The sequence below is a fragment of the Ambystoma mexicanum genome, chromosome 8 (genome assembly GCF_040938575.1).
Source record: "Ambystoma mexicanum isolate Mex_15411 chromosome 8, UKY_AmexF1_1, whole genome shotgun sequence".
Lineage (NCBI taxonomy): Eukaryota > Metazoa > Chordata > Amphibia > Caudata > Ambystomatidae > Ambystoma > Ambystoma mexicanum.
Window position 1 is genome coordinate 743,836,749 of NC_090929.1, and position 21,586 is coordinate 743,858,334.

The 21,586-nt window shown below is 45.7% G+C and overlaps 1 protein-coding gene across 7 annotated transcripts in view; it reads left to right on the forward strand.

Annotated features, from left to right (window-relative positions):
• LOC138472418 (uncharacterized) overlaps positions 1-21,586 on the forward strand; it is a 1,989,442-nt gene that overhangs the window by 1,811,142 nt on the left and 156,714 nt on the right. For all 7 annotated transcript variants that reach the window (XM_069610563.1, XM_069610565.1, XM_069610562.1 and 4 more), the window contains one exon: positions 6,157-6,326. In XM_069610563.1, the coding sequence (XP_069466664.1) occupies positions 6,157-6,326 (170 nt within the window). The remainder of the gene's footprint in view (positions 1-6,156; positions 6,327-21,586) is intronic.

Genomic DNA, 21,586 nt, shown 5'->3' on the forward strand with positions numbered 1-21,586 from the left:
CCGGTTGATGTTTTCAGTGACGGGTGGCTTCGAAAGATGTAACCCCAATAGTTGCTGCAACATCGGAACCTCAGGAATGGGCAATAGCAAAGAACGGCATGGACCACCCGGAAAAGATGGAGACTCTTGATTGCTAGTGGCTACTCCCCTATATAAGGAAAGGGAGTGCCCTTATCCCCACAATCGACCCAACAAAAATCTCAAAGGAAATCTGCTCGAGAGCAGTGAGGCTGATTGCCGGCACCCGTGACTGAGAGTATGGATTGGGAGGGTCACTTGGGCCAAGTAGTAGAACTAAGAAGGAGCCGTATTCAGTCCACCAAGGCAGCCAATGGTACTCAAGAGACAGCACGTTTAACAAAAGGCTTGGCACAACTGGCTCTACATCTCTGTAAAGTTCTTGGTACCAAAAAGGTGAAATTAAATCATTCAATGACTTCAGATGACTGAAAAGATTGTTCCTATGACAGCAAAAAACCTAAGAATGAGTTGTCTATGGGAAAGGCTGATGATGCCACCTTGATTGAGGACCTAACGAATTTCAGGTGTACGGGTCCTGCATTGGTGACTGAGGTGTTTGCCTCTTGCAAGCAGCCCATTGCCTTTTCCTTGTCAGACTCTGCGAGAACCGAAGAATCAGACTGGGAGCTGGAAGTCAAAGGCCCCTCTAATGGTAAGATGAAGACCACATTTATACAGGCTAAAGAATTGGATCACTTAATCAAGAGCCAATCTGCTCAACCACCATGGGCAACAATTAATATGCAGGAAACCATTCTCTCTGCCGTAACAATTGCTTTGACACCTTATTTAAAATGATATGAGAACCTCCAGGAGAATTACAGGGATCAAACAATGCTGATAGCCCTGATGAACTAAAAGCTAATACACATGGAATCATTCATAGATTCAGTAAAGGAGAAAAGGGAAAGAGAAAAGGAGATGGATGGGGGTCATCCAAAAATCTTTGATTGAACTCCTACAGGATGTCAAAACTGATAAATGAATTTTTTTGGAGGGGGGTGAGAGAAAATGCTTCTTGCTATAAAAATCAGGAGGAACACAAGAGGTTCAAAGTCCAACACTGTGAGGAAGGAGAAGAGGCGATTAAAGACACTGACCCCCATGGTCCCTCCATGACGCCAACCTCCAGTGGGTCAAATTATGATGGTATCCAATTCGTTTGTTAACTTGGGCTCACCGCCAAAGCAGCCTCCAGACCGAGTGCTGCAACTGGAGAATAATAAAAAGCGAGACTCCGACAAGCCAAATTCAGTGGGTGGTGTTATCCCCCGTGAGATAAACTTATTGGAGACAGTGAAAGAAATTGAGAGACCAAAGGCAAAGAAAAACCCCTTCACTATTTTCGAGCACGTTAAACGAAGAGGAATCTCTAAAAAGAGAGACAAATTAGTCGTCCAAATGAAGAAAACAAAAAATCTGAAGAATCTTACTCATCCTAAAGCTTGTGGCTCTCGAAGCCTCCTGAGAAATTTAAGAAAACTGAAAGTAAACGCACCTTCAAGTTTGGCACAGGGGAGAGCTAAAACAGCTTTCGTGGCACAAAAATGCTTTATTCCACTTCCTCAGTCGGACTGTGAATCCATAATTTCAGTAACCTCAAACTTAGAACTAGATACAGAGGAGGTGGACCTAATGGACCTGTCGTTGTATGAAGATCCGGAAGTCAAGAGTAGTGGGCTGGCCCTGCAGACTGCCAGGAAGTGGCTGCAACCTTGACCCCCGGAAAGGCTTTCGTTGGGGCCCGGTGGGGAATGCGCCACGTCCCTGTTTTTCACGATGGAGGGAAAAAAGGCAGAGGCTGGGAGCCAACCAGGAAAAGGATCATAGTATTCAGAATCCAGGATTCTTAACGGAAAAACTTGTCCTGAAGTCAAATCAGGACCGTCAGATAGTTTTTAAAAGGACGATCCAGCAACACCTAAAAGGCAAAGGGTGGACAGGACCCGAAGAGAGAAAGTGATAGTCGCTCGAGCCTCTGATGGCCTAATATTAAATATGTCTAACATCAGGACACTCTTACAGTATATTCCAAAACTGAGAGTGGTAAACTCAGCTGATGTTAAAATTGTCCGTTTTCCAAGAGAAATAACACTTTCACTCTATCGTGGGTTCATGGGCTCTGCATCGGTTGCATCGCTCCTACTTGAAGCAAAAGATGATTTACAAATATTTGGATTTGACGTGAAGAGTGGCCAATCTACAATAGAAAGATCAAGGGACCTTAAGAGAAATATTTCACCCCATTCAGAGGCCCGTAATTGGAAGTCAGCACATGATTTTACACAAAGGGTGGTTTTAAATTGCAGAAGGGAGCCTTCATCTCCATGCATTCAAGAGAAGGAATAAAATTGTTCATCTAAATTCCAAATCACTGCACCAGGGAATGAAGTTGCGGTACCCCAGAAAAAATGGAATTGTGGAGCTGGCTGGCTGGAGCTCTAGCTGCTAAACATTATGCCTAGAACCAAAAGATCGGTAGGGTAAAAACCCTGGCATTTGGATCTTGGAATATGCGAGGACACAAACATCTCTTTAATGACTTGGATCCAGTTTTTGTCAAACTGGACATTATTTGCATCCAGGAAGCCTGGCTGATGGAAGAGCGAACCTATGATGGTTATCAAGTTTTTCTGAACCACGCAAAAAAGGCCCAAATGGGCAGACCCTCAGCAGGCCTCCTGGTAATGATAAAGAACGCCCTCAACATAAAGGTAAAACGAACAATCAACCTGAATGCTTATATACAGATTGTACTTTGCAGTTTGGAAGACTCGAAAGCCAAAGATCTAGATTTGCTGCTACTTTTCAATCTGTATTGGAACCCTGATGCGAAGGGAGGGAAAACATTTGTGGAGATAGTTACGGATTGTATCGACCAACTGTATGTGGAGCAGAAGAACATCTGGTTGGTAATATGTGGTGACTTGAACTCAGAGAAAAGCCAAATGCATGGCTTAAGATCTGATGGCCCCAAGAGACACAGAGTGAATTGAAGAAATGGATCTGAGAGGTTTCCACATGATCAACGGAAACACCTATGGAGACATACCGACCACAGTGACCTGGAAAATGTTATCCAAGATTGCTATCTTAGATTATTTATTTTCTCTGATAATCTGCTGCATAAGGTAAATCTATTAACTGCACATCCAACAAAATAGAGTGATCATGACCTCATAGTAATGTCTCGTATGGGAATGAGACAAGCCAAATCAACCTGCTGGAAAGAATCAGTGGAGTTGGAAGGAGGAAGAAACCGTCTCCTACTACGCCCTAAAGACATTCCTGTTTTGACTTAGGATCTTGTGTCATGGCAAAACTACGATAGTAATGATGTGGAATACGAGAGGGTGTTGATAAAGTTTATATATAAATGCCAAGGAACTCTGAAACTGTCTTTTAAAGCCCACCACGTTTATGCTAAAGAGGTAGTGGCGCAGAAAGAAATCCTCTGGAAAAATCTGTGAAAGATCCAGCCTGAAACCAATATGAGGCTCCAAAAAAGGAAACAAAAATATTGTAACTGGACAAAACAGCATAAGGCTCTGATCATCCGAAAGGACACAGAAGTAATGATGATGGCGCTTAACAATTCAAATAGCAGGTCATTATGGCAGCTTCTGGATGAAAGGGGCTCAAGATACCATACCTATTAAATCTCTTCCCAGAAAACGTATGGCTGGCTCATTTTGAGTTACTATTTGAAGCTAAAGACGCAAGATGATCAAGGGCCTTACCTTCTCAGAAATGAATTATAGAAATAGACAAGGATGACATTTTGTTCCTTATGAAAAAAAGGAAGTCAGTCGAGATCTCCAGGGCCGGACAGTCTTTCAAACTATATCCTAAAGGCATCCCCTGAACAATGGGCAAACTTCTGCCACATTCTATTCCAAAGAATTACAGAATTAGGCAAAATTCCAAAATCCTGGAAAAAATCGATAGTGGTCCCCTTATTCAAAAAGGGAGACCGGACCACACAGAGGAACTACAGACCAATCGCTCTATTGGAAGTGGTTGGGAACATTTTTGCAACGATCCTACTGAGACGTCTCAAGGAATGGATTTTGGCGACAGAGAACTTCGATAAAAGACAGGCGGGATTTGTTAAACAGGTCAGCTGTAGTTTAAATCTACTTTTGATAAATGTATTAAAACTACAAGTAAATAAGTCTAAAGGAAAGATCTATTTGGCCTGTATAGATCTCGAGCAGCGTTTTGATAGCATCGATCGAGACCTACTGTGGGACAAGTTTATAGCCAAAGGATGTCCAAGGGACCTCCTATCTGCTATCAAAGAACTTTATACAGACACTAGCATGCAAATTAAGCTTGATGCCAATGGAACCTTGACAAAAAACATCAGCACAAGGAAAGGCCTTAAACAAGGATGTCCACTAGCACCAATCCTATTTAATTTCTTTGTTGAAGATCTGAAGCAGGGCTTGGTGAATACATCATATTTTTCGGCCAAGGTAAACAGAACCTACGTGAGGCGGCTACTCGACGATTTAGCGCTATTGGACCCGACTGAGGTTGAGCTTCAGAGAAAACAAAATGGAGTATGTTAAACAAAATCGCCTAAAGATAAATGCATCAAAGTCTGGAATAATGATATTTGGGGCTTTTAATAGCACAAAAGTGAAGAAGGAAAGTTGGATCCTAAATGGTAAATGCCTGATCGCCTCAAAGGAGTTATAGTATCTGGGTTTAATTCTAAACCCATGAAAAGGAGAACAAGCATGGAGTGCCTGCCTAAAAAAGAAAGTTCGATATTTGACCACACAAGTTGATAATAAAGGTTTCAGCAGATTCTCGCTACAACCGGTTGTGGCATGTTACAATCTGAAGGTCGCTCCAATTCTTACCTATGGGGCAGAGACCTGTTTTGCCTTGAACAGGGAGTTGTGGGATTACTTAGAAGGCTTTTTTTGGAAGCGGATACTTCATCTGGCAAAAGCCACGCCTGTGGCAATAGTCAGATATGTGCTAGGTTTGTTGTCACTATATGTGAGAGTTGTATGGAAGGCATTGCAGCTCTTCAGAAAATCAATCACAAAAACCACAGCCCGCATCAGTTTTATATAATCAAGATGAAAGAACCTGACACAACAGATTGGGCTTTGAGCCAGTGGAGAAACCTTTGCTCAGCCATCCTGCAGGATGTGGTTGTATCCATGAATACCTTATGTAGAAACCCGAAGTGTCAAAAAGATTTTGTTGGCTGATGATTGGTGATTGACGGAGGAAAAAAGAGCAAGCTCTTCAATCCATTGTTTATCCAAACACAAATATGGTCAATTAAATGTCCTTGGTTATTTGAAAAAGTTCCCGAATGATAAACAACGTGACTTATTCCTGAGATTCAGGCTAAATGTGCTCCATTCGAAAACTACCTTGAAGAGATATGGAATTAAACAAATAGATGAAAAATGCCGCCTGTGCGGGGCAAATAGGGAGTCCAAGAAACATTTAACTCTAATCTGCCCAAAGAATTAAGGACGTACAATTATATAACAAAATCTTTGAAAAGGTTGGGCTGGACGCTGAGATGTGGTAGGAGACGTTATATGGAGGGCAAAAGCCAAAAATCACATTTGCTTTGGTAAAATTCCTGGAGGCAGTGTTGGAAAAGCTAGAGAAAAAAGATCCTACTGCCGGTAGCGGCGAGAACTATGGCCGTGTTAACAGTGGGAAGTGTGTGCTTTATGGGCAAATGTTAAATGGAGCAATGGACATTTTGGTTGTTTTGCATGTTTCATTGTTTTTCTGCTCCTTTTGGCTTGCCTACAGCATGGAAATTGGTGATTTACAGATGTACATTGTAAAAAGTATGTTATAAACTAATACAAAAAAACAAATAAATAAATAGGTTAAAATACCACATGCTTTTACTGTTACAACAATACTCGTAATGAAGCCCAAGCTCTTGTGCAAAATTGGCAGAGCCCAGTCAGCCAACTTCCAAAAGTGGGGCAGGCAGAAGAGCGCCCCTGGGAATAAGGAAAAATCAGATGGATAACATGCGGCAGGCATTCTTTAAGATGATTTGTGTGGGAACATAGTTTTTTTGAGGTTTTTTTTTTACTATTAGCACCCACACATGCGTTTTCTTCTTCTTAATTCAAACAGGTTATGAAAGAAATAAAAAAAAGAGAATGCCCAGAGGACCTGATCAACGTTAGTAAAACATATGCTGAAACAATGAAAGCATGTTGGGAACCCAATCCGACAAGGCGCCCTTCACTGGAAACGATTTCCGAGGCTATCGAGCGGATGAGTCATGAATGGAATCTTTTTAAGTAAGTTATTATATAACAAGTAACTATGCAATAATGTGATGCGTATGTTCTGTTACAAGTCATTAACAAATAATCAGTGTTAAATGAGTGTTTTGCCAACTCCCAGCAGTGCAGCTAAACTTTAAAATGTGTTCGAATTTAAGAGCACTGTTGTGAGACTTAAGAGGTACATTCTCATAAACGAATCCAAATACACAGAGTGCAAAGAAGGCGCTTCTTTTATTTGTGTACTTTTAGAAATGTGCATGTCACCTTATTCTCAATGCTGAACTGCATATTTCGGGAGGATGGACAACAAACAATACACACGAAGCACTGGCCAGCCCACTTGCATACTCCCACACTAATGAGTGACTGTCTCTTACACCCAGGTAGGTGCTTGGATCGCATTTCACAGGGACAAGCTCTTATTGGACCTGTCACTGTGAAATACAAAAATAAGAAGAAACAAAACATTTCTAGCCCTTTTTGAGGTATGCAATTGCAAATGAAACAGCAGTGAGTCGTTCGTGCGCTGCTGTTCCACTTAAAAAAAAACAAAGCGTGCTAAGGTCGGGAATTAAGCTACCATGACATGTGCACCCCATGCCCATATTCCAAACAGGTTCAGTGGAATCCCTTTTATTTCTGTGCATTTCAAAACGCTGTCTACTTTTTAATGCGGGATGCACTTTAAAATCCACAAAAACACGCCTTGATTTGCACAAACGTGCAACGGGGGTAAAAAGGAAATTCGATTGCGTGCATCTATGATGTGCAAATTGAAATGATCTTTTAGAATAGAGCAAGTCTTTTGGGGTGCATCTCATCGTGTGTGCCAAAACGGTTTTGAGAATTTGTGCCTATGGCGTTTTGTTACTTCTTGCAGATCAAATTAAGTCACAGCAGGTTGCTTATTTACATATTCATAACATCATTAAATGAAAGGTTTTCAATGGGTAGCAGCATATTATTGCTCAATACATTTTAGCATTCTTCATAGTTACAGAGAAGTAATCACGCATGACACAATTAATTGTGGATGAGCAAACTTAATTCTATGCAATCTTTGGTTTAGAATCTTTGTGATAAAGACAAAGCTCAGAAGCATTTGCTTTTTCAAAGAGGAAATCCCATTCATATCGAAAAGGTTTACCAAAGCAAATTTTTAAGGTTAAAAATGTACCCCAAATCTAGACCCAGATGGAATCCATGCATTGTATTTATTATATGTGTGCATTTTGTGAAATAGTGTGAATACAAATGTGGTGATGAGAGAACATCTGTACTTGATCATGATCACAAATGTGTTTTCATCAGTCTGAACAATTTATACATGTATCCTTCCCCACCTGAAGGAAGGTGCATTTCATAGTTCACTTAAACAGGCAAAAGTTGCACATGAAACATAAACAACTGATTTGGTACAGCTTCAGTTTCCATCGTGTTGATCTCATGAGGATTGGTGACATATTGTTTTGCCTCAAATTTCATGGATGTTTCTAGAAGAAATGTGAAGCAATTAATGGATGGATAGACCTCTTCCCCGCCATGAAATCACGGGAATCACGGTACTGGATTCATATACAAGGATTGTTTATGTGACGATTGTAAAGACACCGGTGGGGGTGTCTGTACTTCTGCTCTCTATTATTGGTGTGTGGTCGAGCAATCAAGGCATAGCTTCTCAGGAGGTGATGCAGACTGGTTCTTAAGTACAGTGTAGTCCCCAAGCACCCACAAAGGAATGGTGTCCAGTTAAAGTACCAAATTCAAAAGGATCGAATGCCAAAGGTGAGAGTCAATTTGACCTAAAACAAAAGGGTCAAATTTAATTTTTTTGAATATTTTTTTTTTTTGGGTTTCCGTTTTGGAAAAAAAAGTGGTTTTTACCACAAAAAAGGGGGATTGGAGCAGGACCCCCAACCCCCAAAAAAAAAATTCAACCCTTTGGTTTTCGGTCCTTTTGATTCGACCCTTTGGTCATTCGATCCTTTGCATTCGAAACTTTGACCTAGAACCCAAAGAAATGTCTGCACACTGTATCGGTTAAAACAGTCTTTATAAAATTAATATTCAAAGGTATATACAATATCACGTTAACGCACTGTGTGCTCCGAAAATCATCAATGGTAAATATATACAGTTCTAAGGTGGTACCACAACGATTATTAGATCTCATTAAAGTGCATCAACTATACTGTCAAGATGTCACACAGATCAATAAAGAGGAAACTAGCAGTAGAGAGAGGAAGGAAAGCAAGATGGTTGAACAATTGGCAGAATGCTGGCCCCGTACCACTAGACGCAGTTCTGTGTGGAGATCCCCCTACCTGGGCAACCTGTAAAGCAAAGATGTATCACAAGCCAGTGTCCATATATTGTTCACACTAGACTTCCCAATAGTTCTGCAACCTCAAAGTACCTGGTGTTGTAGCGTTCCTCGTCAGGGAATCGACGGCCCTTCTTGAGTGCCCTCCCTTTAAGGCAGGAGTCACGGGTCGTCGAACGTCCGACGGAGAACAGGTCGAGCTACGACGGTGAAGTGGCTGTGTTGTTCGCTCGTTGACTGGGAAGCGTAAACGTCCTGCAAGGAAGAGGCGTTCGGGGCACCTCGGTGTTGATAGTTCTCGACCGCAAAGAGTTTGAAGAACTGTGGCCCAGCAAGTGCGTTGAGTGGTCAGTGTTTCTGTGGTCTTTGGGTGGTGATAAACCCACCGGTGGATGCTCCTCGGCGCGTCGACGGTCATGCCTTCTCCAGCAGGATAAGACGGTGACGATGCGGACGAGAGCGTCCTTGGATCAATGAAGTTCTTAGGCAAACGGGAGCACAGCGGCTCCGGTCGGCGACGGCAGTCGTCGACAGTGGCAGACAACAGTCCAGGCGCCTCTTTGTGATTCCGCATCAGTCCCCGTATCGGGTCGGCAGCCTGTTGAAGGTCTGTCTAGCAGGGAGCTTAGGCAAAGATCAGCTAGTGCACGATGGTCCCTCGTAGCTCAGGAAGATGGCGCCTTACCAGGTCCTCTCTGTGTCAGTCATTGGAGGCACAGCAGCTTTCAGATTGTGAAGGAGAGCAACAGCAATTCTTCTCGTCCAGCAGGGCTTCAAGGTTAAGCTTCAGTTACTCCAGTTACTCGTCGTAGTGGACTTCAGCTTCTGAACACGATTCCTAGCAGTGAGAGGTCCCCAGATATACTGTTGATCTCCCATTCATTCCGCTGGGTCATACACAAGCATCCAATCACAACTAAGGGCATTCAGGCAAGCAGGCAGCCAATCAGGCACACGGTGCATTCAGGCCATTCACTTCTCTCCAGACACTCACAACAAGTTATGTGTATTGGGACAAGTACCGAGCCATTCAACACTCCACACTGCATTCATACCAGTTTGGGGTAGGGCTGTCTCAGTCATTGTGTCAAACACCAGATACTAGACACCCACAACATAGAATGAGTATTCGTCACACACTCCATTCACTGAGGTCCCACAACATACGGTCGTTGAGAAGGCTCCAGCCAGTCTGGTCGGCACTTCCCCACACTACCATATATGGAACTTCCACCCAACAGCCAGTCAGGGGGAAGGGACTGAGTCAGGGCTCACCGGGACTTCAGGAAGATCAAGGTAACAGGCGAATGAAGGCAAGAGGCCATGGGGGCCATTTTGTCTCCATCAGGAATCTACTGATTCCAATGACAGGGCCTGGGCATCCCAAAATGGAGGATGCTCAGGGCATCAGCCAATTCAGCACAGAGCTGCCACCAGCCCATACCCTGCTCTGTGGGTCATACACAGGTGCCCAGAAACCTACACTAGGGGCACAGGGTTGCACCCCTACCCAAGGGTGCCATAAGGGTATCCCATGGGTCTGTTCACCAAACCAAGAGAGAGCTGTACCGCCAGGAGTCCCACATGAACTCCTGCGCTGAAAACACACCAGAACACACGATAAAAAGCAGTAAACGACAAGGATACGGAGGCTCTGTCCCTCCGATGCATTTCCAGCATCACAGTCGCCCCGCCAGACTGAGGTTAGGGTGCCTAATCTCCCACGAGCTAGACACCCTCATCCAGACGGTCAACATACCTTCTGGAAAGGCCATCTGCATTATCGTGACTCTTCCCTGGTCTGTGCTCAATGGTGAAGTCTAGCCCTTGCATGCTAATGGACCACCTGAGCAGTTTCGGGTTTTCACCCTTCATCTGCATAAGCCACTTCAGGGGCTTATGATTGGTTTGGACCTTGAAGGTAGACCTGGTAAGGTAGGACCTGAAACGTCCAAGGCTCCAAACTATACTAAAACATTCCTTTTCAACAGTAGCCCACCTAACTTCCCTACCCTTAAGTTGTCTACTGATGAATATGATCGGATGTTCTCTTCCTTTGTCATCTAACTGGGACAAGACAGCTCCGATTCCGGTGTCGCAGGCGTCAGTTTGAATGATAAAGGGCTTGCTGTAATCGGGCGCACACAACACAGGTGCCCTACAGACTTTCTTTCAATCCATCAAAGGCCCTCTGACAGTCTCCAGTCCAATTAACCTTCCTAGGCTGTTTGGGTGAAGTCAGAGCTGTCAGGGGTGCAGCTATGGTTCCATAGTCTGCCATGAAATTGCTATAATACCCAGTGAGGCCCAAAAAGGCTCTCACCTGGGTTTGAGTAGTGTGAGTCTCCTAGTCATGTACATCCTGTACCTTACTGGGGAGAGGTTGGATTTGACCCCCTCCTACCTCATGACCAAGATATGTGACTTTTCCCTGAGCTATCTGGCACTTGGTGGTCTTGATAGTGAGGTTAGCCCTTTTCAAGGCCTGCAACACCTTATCCAGGTGTGTCAAATGCTCTTCCCAGGTGGAACTGTAGACGGCAATGTCGTCTAAGTAGGCCACACAAAAGGCCTCCAGCCCACTGAGCGCATGATTGACCAATCTCTGGAAGGTGGCAGGGGCATTCTTCAACCCAAAAGGCATGACCCTAAACTGGTAGAGTCCCTCAGGTGTTGAGAACGCCGTCTTTTCCTTGGCATGGTCCGTCAGAGCTATTTGCCAATAGCCTGAGGTAAGGTCAAAGGTGCTCACAAATTTGGCAGCACCTATGGTGTCCACAAGCTCATCAGACCTGGGCAATGGGTGCGCGTCTGTTTTGGTGACAGCATTGACTCCTCGGTAGTACACACAGAACCTCCAATCCTTGGTACCGGCCTGGAAACTTGACTTGGGGACAAGGACCACTGGACTAGACCAGGGACTGGTTGAGGGTTCAATAACACCCAGATCCAACATCTTGGTGACCTCAGCCTGGACGTGGTTCTTTACAGTATCTGACATACGGTAGCACCTACCTTTGACAGGCACACTGTCACCAGTGTCAATCTCGTGCCTACACCATGGTGTAAGGCCTGGTGTCAGTGAGAACAGACAGGCATATTGCCGGAGCAAAGTCCTGCAGGCCTTCTGTTGTTCTGTCGTCAGATCGGGAGAGAGATGTACTCCCTCCACTGAGCCATCTTGAGGGTTACTATGCAGAAAATCAGGAAGGGGCTCAGTCTCATCCTCTTCTTGCTCTGCAGTTAGCAAGAGACATGAGACTCTTGGAAAGGCTTGAGCCTATTAACATGGAATACCTGAAGGGCTACCCCCGAGGCTCCCACGTCAACCAGAGAGTTGACCTCGCCCATCTTGGAGATTATCCTGAAGGGTCCAGTCCATTTATCTACCAAAGCTCGAGGCTTGGTAGGCTCCATCACGAGGACCTCCTGTCCTGGAGTCCAATCCACTTGCGATGCTTTAAGGTCATGCCAGTACTTATTCAATTCCTGGCTGGCCTTGAGATTCGCTGTTGCCTGACCCATCATCTGTGTCATCCTCCGTCTGAGGCCTAACACATAGTGCCCCGCTTGCTTGACCTGGAAGGGTAGCCTCCAACCTTCTCTGATCAAGGCAAGGGGCTCCCTCACGGGATGTCCAAAGAGTAACTCAAAGGGGCTGAAACCAACATCCTCTTGAGGTACCTCTCTGTAAGCAAACAGCAGGCATGGAAGGAAAAGATCCCACTTCTTCCTTGGGGGCTCTTCCAAAGCACCTAGCATGCCCTTGAGAGTTTTGTTCAATCTCTCAACCGGACCATTGGTCTGGGGATGGTAAGAGGTGGAGAATTTATAGGTTACCCCGCACTCTTTCCACATGGTTTTCATGTAACTCGACATGAAGTTAGATCCTCTATCAGAGCCAATCTCCTTAGGGAATCCAACATGGGTGAAAATGCCCAGGAGAGCCCTGGCAACCACCTTGGCAGTAACAGTCCGAAGGGGTATAGCCTCAGGGTACCTGATGGCATGATCGATCAAGACCAGGATGAACTGATGTCCACCTGGCGTGGAAGGGTCAAGGGGACCAACAATGTCGATGCCCACCCTCTCAAATGGTGTGCCAACCACTGGCAACGGCTGCAGTGGGGCAATGACACTGCCTCCAGTCTTGCCAGACAACTGACAAGTTGGGCAGGTCCTGCAGTGGGACTCCACTTCTACTCACATCCTGGGCCAGTAGAAATTGGCAGACAGCCTCTGCTTAGTCTTCTTGGTACCAAGATGACCAGCCAAGGGCACCTCATGCGCCAACTGCAGCAGAAAGGGCCTGTAAACATGGGGTACTGCCAACCTCTTGAGGGCACCAGGTTCAGGCATAGTGGGCTCACTAACAAGGAGCTCACCCTCCCAATAAATCCGGAATGTCCTAGGCACTTCTCCTTGTGCCTGAGGCAAGGCCTGTTTCCTCAGACCCACGAGGGAGTGGCACTCTCTCTGTCCCTTACAGAAGTCTGCCCGGGAGGGTCCCCCTTAAGCTAACAAGCATCGAAGGTCGGGATGATCTTCTGGGTTGAGAGCCTCTCCCTCAGCAAAGTCTTCTGGCTCTTCTCCCACAGGAGTTGAGACAGGATTCACCACTGGACCTAGCCCGTCCGGAGCATGGATCCCAATGGGTGTTGTCGGAACAGCAGGAAGAGCAGGGGCTCCCTCCACAGAGGTGGCCTTCTTACACTTCCGTTTCCTTCGTGCCTTGGTTTTCCCCGTCGGCAAGGATACCAGGCTTGCAGCTGGACCCTGTGTGACCTGCGGTCGGGTGACCGCCACAGCAGTCATGGGTAGACAATCCGTGATCATCCCCAATTCGACCAAACCGTTTCCCAACAAAATGTTCGCAGGCCCGTTGTCCTGAACCAGGACCGGAAGCTTTGCTGTCTTGTCTCCAATCGTAATGTTGACTAAGGCTACAGGTGATAATTTGGGAGGCCCACCAGCTAACCTGTTGGTTCTCAGAGGAGCACCTACATAGTCCTCTGGCTTGAGCAGGGTCCTGTCCACCACTGTCATTCTTGCCCCAGTGTCTCTCAAACCAGTAGACGGCTGGCAATTCAAGAGGACACTTCTCAAAAACCTACGAGTGTTCTGTGGGATAGTCACCAGTACTTCTGCGTACTGGTCCCAGGCCCCAAGGGACACTAAGGAAATCTCTACGGGAGCACCGTAGGTGATCCCAGTAGAGGAGGGGAGGACAGTGGCGTCCACCTCAGGTACGGAGTAGGGATAGGTCAGGCTGACAGTCTGGACACCAAGTGCCTTACCCTTACACTTGGGGTCACCCCTTCGGTGGTCCAGAGCCCCACAATCCCAACAAGTGACGGGAGTGCGAGGTACGATACAGGAACCACTGGGAACCTGCTTTGCAGCAGGCGGACCACTACTCTTACTCCCACCCACAACAGACTTATCCCCACTAGGTTTTTGGGTCTTTGGAGAGGAAGGTTTTGGTTTACCTGACTGTGATTGCTTCTGGGACTCCTCAACTTTCTGAGAGGTCCCCTTTTCTTTGTCCTTGTCCTTCTCACTGGAGTCCTTAGGGGACACCCGGTGGGAGATCCACTTGTCAGCCAACCCTAGCCAGCTTAAAGGGGTCCAAAATGTCCTGGTCAGCCACATACTGACGCAGCTCTGGCGAACAGGCTTCCAGAAAATGCTCTAAAAACAAAAGGTGGGACAATTCAACAAACGTTTTCACTTTGTAACCATCAATCCACCCCATCATGTTCATGTGGACAGCACTCACCCAGTCAATCCAAGACACATTGTCTCGTTTCTTAAAATCCCTGAACCGTTTAAGGTGTTGGGTAGGCGTCTTGCCAAACTTGGCAATTAAAGCAGACTTCAGGCACTCATACTGACCCTTTTCTTCCACACTCAGTTTCAGAATACAGTCATATCCAGTCTGAGGCACTCTGCTTAAGAAACACTTAGCCCAATCTCTTTTATCAACATTGTGAATTGCACAAGCCATTTCAAATGCTTCAATCCATTGGAGGATATCAGAACCCTCCGCATACACACCAACCAAATCTTTCATAAACTTGGTTGCTGGGGACCTGACACTCTCAACTGGTTTAGCTGAAGTCTCCACTCGAGCTTTCTCTAACTGGATTCGTTGACATTCAGTGTCCTTGTCTTTGAGTTCAAGATCCCTATTCTTGAGGTCCACTTGCTGTGCCAACTCCTCTTTCTTAAGCTCAGCATCTATTTCCAACTTGCGATATTCATAGGCCAATTTCATCCTTAATAACTCAAGCTCCAAGGAATTGCTAGGGTTCAGAACAGAGGCAGCATGAATGGTGGCATTCCCAGAATCAGATTTGGCGACAACCCCCGGGGTAGAGTCCTCATTGGTTGCATCCCCCCTTCAAGAGTTTCACAATCGATCTGGTCATCCTCCAGGGCAATTATCGGCTCAGCCCTAGACTTATCCACAAAGTCTAACTCCCTGGCTTCACAAGCACTCTGGAGAGCCTCTAAGCTCATCCGAGTCAATTTACCATTCGCAATAGATTCCATTGCTTGTAATGCAGTTATCTTGTACACAACTAAACCTTAATTTAACAAAGTGCAGATATCCTTCGTAAGTGGCACGGTTATACACTGATTCTAAAAACCATAAGCATCCCACTGCTGCCACCAGTGTAAAGACGCCGGTGGGGGGTGTCTGTACTTCCGCTCTCTATTATTGGTGCGTGGTCGAGCAATCAAGGCCTAGCTTCTCAGGAGGTGATGCAGGCTGGTTCGTAAGTAGTTCCCAAGCACCCACAAAGGAATGTCCGCACACTGTATCGGTTAAAACACAGTCTTTATATAATTAATATTCAAAGGTATATACAATATCACGATAACGCACTGTGTGCTCGGAAAATCAACAATGGTAAATATATACAGTTCTAAAGTGGTACCACAACGATTATTAGATCTCATTAAAGTGCATCAACTATACTATTAAAATGTCACACAGATCTATAAAGAGGGAACAAGCATTAGAGAGAGGAAGAAAAGCAAGATGGTTGAACAATTGGGAGAATGCTGGCCCTGTACCACTAGACGCAGTTCTGTGTGGAGATCCCCCCCACCTGTGCAACCTGTAAAGCAAAGATGTATCACAAGCCCAGTCCATATTTTGTGCACACTAGACTTCCCAATAGTTCTGCAACCCCAAAGTACCTGGCGTTGTAGCGTTCCTCGTCAGGGAATCGACGGCCCTTCTTGAGTGCCCTCCCTTTAAGGCAGGAGTCATGGGTCATCGAACGTCCGACGGAGAACAGGTCGAGCTACGACAGTGAAGTGGCCGCGTCGTTCCTAACGGTGCTCGTTGACGGGGAAGCGTAAACGTCCTGCAAGGAAGAGGCGTGCGGGGCACCTCAGTGTCGATAGTTCTGGACCGCAAAGAGTTTGAAGAACTGTGGCCCAGCAAGGGTGTCGAGTCGTCGGCGTCTCTGTGGTCTTTGGGTGGCGGGAAACCCACCGGTGGATGATCCTCGGCGCGTCGACGGTCAGGCCTTCTCCAACAGGATAAGACGGCGACGATGCGGACCAGAGCGTCCTTGGATCAATGAAGTTCTTAGGCAAACAGGAGCACGGCGGCTCCGGTCGGCGACGGCAGTCGTCAACAGTGGCGGACAACAGTCTGGGCACTTCTTTGTGATTCCGCAGCAGTCCCCGAATCGGGTCGACAGCCTGTCGAAGGTCTGTCTACCAGGGAGCTTAGGCAAAGATCAGCTTGTGCACGATGGTCCCTCGTAGCTCGGGAAGAGGGTGCCTTACCAGGTCCTCTCTGGGTCAGTCCTTGGAGGCACAGCAGCTTTCAGATTGTGAAGGAGAGCAACATCAATTCTCCTCATCCAGCAGGGCTTCAAGGTTAAGCTTCAGTTACTCCAGTTACTCGTCGTAGTGGACTTCAGCTTCTGAACACGATTCCTAGCAGTGAGAGGTCCCCAGATATACTGTTGATCTCCCATTCATTCCGCTGGGTCATACTCAAGCATCCAATCACGACTAAGGGCATTCAAGCAGGCAGGCAGCCAATCAGGCACACGGTGCATTCAGACCATTCACTTCTCTCCAGACACTCACAACAAGTTATGTGTATTGGGACAAGTACCGAGCCATTCAACACTCCACACTGCATTCATACCGGTTTCGGGCAGGGCTGTCTCAGTCATTGTGTCAACCACCACATACTAGACACCCACAACATAGAATGCATATTCGTCACACACTCCATTCACCGAGGTCCCACCCACAGGCGTACCCACAACATACGGTCGTTCAGAAGGCTCCAGCCAGTCTGGTCAGCACTTCCCCACACTACCATATATGGAACTTCCACCCAGTCAGGGGAAAGGGACAGAGTCAGGGCTTCCCGGGACTTCGGGAAGATCAAGGTAACAGGCGATGGAAGGCAAGAGGCCATGGGGGTCATTTTGTCTCCATCAGGAATCTACCGATTCCAATGACAGGGCCTGGGCATCCCAAAATGGAGGACACTCAGGGCACCAGCCAATTCAGCATGGAGCTGCCACCAGCCCGTACCCTGCTCTGTGGGTCACACACAGGTACCCAAAAACATACACTAGAGGCACAGGGTTGCACCCCTACCCATGGGTGCCATAAGGTTATCCTATGGGTCTGTTCACCAAACCAAAAGAGAGAGCTGCACCGCCAGGAGTCCCACATGAACTCCTGCGCGGAAAACACGTCAGAACACACGATAAAAAGCAGTAAAGGACAAGGATACGGAGGCCCTGTCCCTCCGATGCATTTCCAGCATCACAACGATCAGGAACCTCAGGGCAATTCTGGCGTGGACAAAGACCCCTTGCTGACCATAGCATTGGATGGAGTAGTCTCCAAGTGTGGCAGGGTGCCTCCACTAGGCATGTGATACTGGGCAGATATGTGGTGTAGGGCAGATGACCTAGATGACCCCACCATGCCTTGCTTAGCAGGCAGGGGCTCGATACATCTTGCCCAATATTATCACTGTCTCTGTAAGGGGTGTTGAGTTAACAGGAGCTCTGGTGTCCTCCTCATGAGGCTATCCAGGAAGATATGTTCCCAAATCCCATTTTAAGACAGCCCAACAATTTGGCACATGTGCACCAGAACATCAGGGGGTAATTAAGATGAGCTATCTGAGAGACAGAGAGAAATGCAGTACCACTCATTCCACAATCTTGCTATTAGAGACTCATTTAAATGAGGGGAAATCCACATACAGGCAGAGAAAGAAGGGGAGACAATGAAGCTCCCTTGAATAGGTCACTCTGATGTGCTGAACTGCCAATGTGCATGCATTGACTAAAAAGCCAAAATGTCATTGCAAGTCCTTATTGGCTTGCACAGCAGACCCACATGAAACGGGCAATGACCTCTGAAGGACAGAGCGAGCCCCAACAAATAGTAGTCATGACTCCCAGACTCTGAGTGCACATAACTAAAGCCCATCATGCAGAAGAAGTTGGAAGAGGAGGGTTGAGGGTGCTCTAAAATGTGTATTGCTTCTCCAGGTAGTGTGATTGTTTGGAGACAAGGTAAGAGAGCAGCGATTGGGAGCAGAAGGATGTAGTTTTAGGAGTAGGAGAGTGTTGGCTAAAGAAAGGAGTTGGAGAAGGTAAAAGGAGGAATAGAGGAAGCAGAGGAGTAAGAAGGAGTTGGATAAGAAGGAGAATGCAGAGTAGGTGCAGAGTGATATGGAATTGAAGGAGGGGAAAAAATAAGAACAGGTGAGGGAGAGGGTAATTAGGAGTTGGATGAGTTGAAGAAGGAAAATATGGAGGTGTGGGGGAGTGATGGCGTGTTGGAGGAGAGTGAGATTGGTGATAAAAAGGAAGGTGTTGAAATTTCTAGGGGAAGAAAGAATAACAAAAGGAGAGTAAATAAAAGAAGTAGCAGAAAAATCAAGAGGAATGAAAATCACCGGGAAGGAGACAAGTGCACGTGAGAATAAGGAGGTATCATTACGGAATTCAGTGGAAAGGTGAAGAGAGATTAAAGCAGGTGCCAGGGGAGGGGGCATGCCCTACACCAAAGGGGTGTAAGTGGAATGGTGGTGCTACAAGTAATGGTTGATTATTGAGGAGGTGAAAAGAGAGAAGAAGTATCCAAGGAGGAGGTATTAGAGAAACAGACTACTATGAGTTGTGAATGATATAACAATAAGCACATCTTTATTAATATTTAAAGAATGTCTAGATCTTGTTTAGGTCCTACACAATGTTCTTACAATATTCAACAACTGCATGGCAAAACATCTTGCCTTAGAGGTTCGTGCATCCCTGAACTGACAAGACAAGCATTTGTAAAGATTCAATTTAAATGTGCATGATTTATTTTCTAAACAACTCCGAAAAAAGTGGTGGTCGGTCAAAATACCGAAAATAAAATCTCGAATTACAAAAAGCACGAATTAAAAATCTCGAAAAAAAAAATATCGAATTTTTTATTTATTTATTTATGTGTTTTTGGGGTCAGGTAAGTAAAAAAAAGGGGTAAAACAAAAAAAAAATGAAAAAAACGGGGGTTGGGGGGGAACCCCCCATTTTGAAAAAAAACGCATTGAAAAAAAAATTAGATATTTTTTTTTTCGAGATTTTTAATTCGTGCTTTTTTTTCGAGATGTTAATTTTCGAGATTTTGACTATAAACCGAAAAAAATATATACTAAAGAGGTACATGTTAAAAATTGGGGGATATTTTGTCGAAATGGGACAGGAAAGAATGGGGATAACCAAACATAGAGACTTTTAATTCATGTTTCAATCAATGATTTGAGGAAGCAGAGTTGTCAAAATTAACAAATAATGTTTGAGAGATCTTCATAACTTTGAATGGGCCAGGTGAAGACCACCTGTAATGTGTTGACCACAAGCAAGAGGAACGAGGGAAAGAGCCACATACTCCGATATTTGGAACTGGTCTAATAGGCCTCAAATTCATCTTTTTCTCCAGGAACTGAGGGAGCGTTTGACACGAGAGAGCAGGAAGCTAGACATTTTCTTTCTTATGAGACAATCAGGTTGCCCTTTTTTGATTCTGTCTGGTTTGGAACTTGACCTAGAGACAATGATGAAAAATTCCCCCACTCTCGCAAGCTGGGTCGCTGACTGATCCCAAGGAGAATGTGCTGTACCTTTCAATAATCAATTGTATTCTTGTGGGTTTTGTGCTTCTACCTGTTAAAAAAGACTACACCCCTACTGCTGTGTTATGGAGCCCTGCCTAAAACTCCTATATAATAAATCTCAAGGGGGGATAGAAAGGGAGGGATTTTGCGAGGCAGGGTTGACTATGAGGCTTTCTGCAGGGCTGGAGAGGGAAGGCTACTTGGCCTATGGGGGGTTTCCCATATACCAACTTCAGCAGTTACATCATAGAAAGGGTGACTTCCAATTGCCCCCATACCCCCACCAGTTCCTAGTCCTTCTCCATTATCCCGTCCTTAAGCGAAGTTGAATGAACACAAGGTTGACATAGAAGTTTAAAGATGCTGATTTGTTAGGTCTTGTTACACAAATGGGCCAACTAAAAAAGATATAACAAAAAAACAGGATGTCTTTGCTGTGAGTTTCACACAATAAAGTCTCTGGGTTTCTTGATCCTCAATATGGAAATTAATTCCCAGACTAGGTCCTCACTTTTCAGTTATACTCATTCTTGGGGATTTGTGCATCTCTGCACTTATCTTGAACACCTCAGAGGCCGCTCTCCTGGGTCTCATGGCCCTACATGACACTGCACAGAAAGGCTGGTCAACAATTGAAGATTGGGCTGGGTAATGTAATACTGAGCCCCAGAGTTTCCACCATCTGGGTGGTCACTTGAACTTGTCTACAGGCTGTGTCTGGCTATGCTCCACCTCTCGCTGCCTCAGGGGTTTTCTCTAGTCCCTTTATATACTTTAGGATGCTGTGGGGTATTGTACTGTCCTCTGTGTTATGCATACATAAAGGGCAATACTGTGTAATTTGAAAGCACAATGGGAGGGAATCTTTAAGAAAAAGAGGGTCTGCAGTAGTTGCACCCACTTAACTTTACTAGCAAACAGTTTGGTAGTGTAATATTGGTTTTTGCAATTATAAAGGTTGGATTTGTTGTGATATGGAGAGAGTGTTTACACTTTGGGCCTCATCACGAGTTGGGCGATAACTCTGGCGCTAATAGCCGGTGGATTTTCCGCCGGCGGTAATAGTGCCGACAATCGGCAAATTTGCTGCGGATTTCCCCCCAGCTCAGAGCTGGGGGGAAATCCGCCAAGGCCATGATCTGGGGGACCCTTAAATGCAGCGGTAATAGCGCTACCGCCGCATTTAAGGGTTACCGCCAGATTCGTAATGAGGCCCACTGTTTCATAACCTCTGACTTAAAACAATTAATGTTCTCCCATTGGTATTACCACAGGGGCTATTAGCCCTACCGCCAAACCCCCGGCGATATTAGCGCCGGATCACGGGTTTGGCGGAACGGTTGGTTCCCATTCCCCATTGGGCCCAATGGGGAATTTTCACGCTATTACCGCCGGTGGTGTTAGCGCCAGCGGTAATAGCACCGAAAATTGGCAAAATCGCGGCAGATTTGCCCCAGCTCAGAGCTGGGGGCAAATACGCCAAGCTCATGATCTGGTGGCCCCTTAAATGCAGCGGTAATAGCGCTACTGCCACATTTAAGGGTTACCGCCAAACTCGTGATGAGGCCCAGTTTCATTGTAGAACTTGTAGTGGGAGGGTGAGTCTCTGTACATTGGCATTATTATTTCTACTGCCTGTAGATTTTAATTTTGTTAGAGCAACCTCAACTCTTTTTCTAAAAGACTGTTTTTTTAAAATTGTATTTCAGTGTTTTTCTTTGTGGGGAGTATGGCATATAAGGTATGTGTGTATGCTGTATAAGTATATAGCAAGTGAGC